The sequence below is a fragment of the Gavialis gangeticus genome, unplaced genomic scaffold, assembly GCF_001723915.1.
Source record: "Gavialis gangeticus isolate Ggan-Ray unplaced genomic scaffold, GavGan_comp1, whole genome shotgun sequence".
Taxonomy (NCBI): Eukaryota; Metazoa; Chordata; order Crocodylia; family Gavialidae; genus Gavialis; species Gavialis gangeticus.
In genome coordinates this window covers 35,321,582-35,323,978 of record NW_017729000.1, presented here as the reverse complement: position 1 = coordinate 35,323,978, position 2,397 = coordinate 35,321,582, and the positions used below count along the sequence as shown (strand labels likewise).

The following is a 2,397-nucleotide window of genomic DNA, read 5'->3' as shown; positions in this document are numbered from 1 at the left end:
TATTTCCTGTCCAATCCATTCCTCCTTTACTGGAATTGCTAAAATGTTCTGCATTCGGAAGGACTTTATGGGTTAGACTTGTCCTGAGGATGCTTTGAGTTACACCAGGGAGTTCAGAAATCACCGAAGCGTGAAGGTGGCAACTGTATTCCTGGTTTTCACCCCACTTCAGTTCTTGTGATACATGTATCTTGGTAAGTGTGAGATCAAGATTCTTATAATAATAATTTATACACGTGCAGTGAGTGTGACATACTAGTAACATCACCTTACACAGATGGAAATAAGTCCGTAAGGTGCTGTGGATCCTTTTAGCTCTAACTTATAGAGACTAAATTAGCCATTAGCAAAGCCTTTATCTGGTTCTACTCGTGCTCAAGTTTGACAAATTTCCACGGTCAAATTTTTCCCACATTAGTTCATCTGTAAGTGTGTTCAGGCATGACTTATATTGTAAAACAAATGTAACCTTTACTCAGTGGCACTGTTAGTTGTTAATTCCCTAAAAGCTTTTTCTAGTAAATATATACAGTTAAGGATGATTAACAAACATCATCATAAGTAAAAGTGAATTTTTAATTTTGATATATGGGTGGAGGAGCCCATAAGTGATAGTAAATATAAGATAAAATTGGGAAGTGCTTAGAGGACTAAAGCATTACATGAACTAGAAAAATAAACACAGTGTGTGTGATCCCACTGATGTCTATATTACAAATATTTCTAGAACGTTTATTTCATCTACTTACACTTTCTGATCTTGATGCAACAGCAGAGCAGGAACATTACTCAGCTGGATGACTAATATTGCAAATTGTTTATTTTTGTCATCATACCTAAATTAATTGTAAAAATATGAATAATCACATTTGTAATGATAAGACTGCCTTTAACACAATGAAATAACTGTTGTGCTTTTCAGACACATTCAGATTTTCAAGCTTAAACAATTGCTGCACTCAGATATTAAAATGTGACATGAGACGACTACCCATGGGAGTGTGAAAATTATTGTTTCTAATAGCTTGTTACATATAATTTAGTCAATTGTATTTTAGTAGCGCATAACATTTTTGCAACTAGTGCACATATAAAGGGACCAAAACATTCAGATGAGGTAGATAACAGATTTAAACCATAATGTTGAATTGGTTTTACCATGTCGTACTGGAATTTAGCAATAATATTCCTATCAGGATTTTACAGAGACCTTAATATAGAACTAATTTTTTAAGGTAAAAACAGCATCAGAAGACATAAATAACACTTTATCAGTGAATGAGACATTCTGAAGCTGAACTTACAGTTCTGGATATCAGTAGCTAAACAAAATCAAATAGTCTTATGCTAGCTATTTTCTTCATAGCTGTTTCTGAGGAGCTCACAAGGCACTTAAATCAACCCTCCGCTATGCCCACCGTGCTTGACAACATTTATTGCTACTGTTGACATTCAGATGGGGTGGCCAGCTTTGCCCACTTTGTGTTATTAGTTATACTGTTAGTTGGCCCAAAAGGGAAGTAAGCTGTTTGAGAGATCAAATCCTTATTCATTTCTAATCCAGGAATAAAACCAGAAGACAAAGGGTCTCAATTCTCTCACTGATGATTTACACCAGCATGCAGCACTATTTCTACTGCATTAATGAGAGGAGAATCAGACCCTAAGTGTCCAGTTCATAAGGCTGCACAGAGATTAATCAAGGAAATATGAAAGCAGGTACAAGAGGGAGAGGGAGAGGGAGAAAAGACCCTCAAGGATAGCCACCCAGCTTACTTCATAGCAATTTGCACTTTGGCAGTCCCAGCTGCTTCCATATCATCACTGTCAAACACCATCGTTTCTGAAACACATGCCCTGAAAGGAATCAAGGACAATTAAGGGCCTGCTGGAGCTTCAGGAAGATGTAGGCAATTCTGGTGCCACATGTTTTTCTCCCCACCACACAAAATTTGGAGGGGAATGGGCATATTGGTTTGTTAAAAGCGGTTAGCATTTTTTAACTTTAAAAAATCCTGCTAAGAAAAGTAAAGCACAATAAACACCTTCCAGTGAATGTACCACAGCTACATACTAGCAAGCAAGTCACATGCCCCCACCCTGGCACTGCCAACAGACATGCAATAGACAGGGAACCATAAATCAGGGAGTAAAAGCTACCTCACAAATTCCTCCATGCCAACTGGGGAGCTCTATAGCACTTGTTGGGGCCAGCTAATGGGGAATGGCTGCGTGTGAGAGACTTTTTCAAAAGGGGGTATGTATTGGAGCACTTTAGATGGTTAATACAGCTAATTTCTCAAAAGCAACAGAAAGTTAGATAATAAATGCTATACTGGTGTCTCTAATGCAAGGCAGGAAAAACAGTCCAATAAAAAAAAAAAAAAAAAAAAAAAA

The 2,397-nt window shown here is 37.3% G+C and overlaps 1 protein-coding gene across 1 annotated transcript in view; it reads right to left on the bottom strand.

The window, feature by feature from the left end:
• The window catches only part of WWC1 (WW and C2 domain containing 1), a 98,368-nt gene that overhangs the window by 15,481 nt on the left and 80,490 nt on the right, over positions 1–2,397 (bottom strand). The window contains exons 13-14 of the mRNA XM_019505995.1: positions 1,777–1,857; positions 750–836 (exon numbers count right to left, since the gene is read on the bottom strand). Coding sequence (XP_019361540.1) covers positions 750–836; positions 1,777–1,857 — 168 coding nt within the window. The remainder of the gene's footprint in view (positions 1–749; positions 837–1,776; positions 1,858–2,397) is intronic.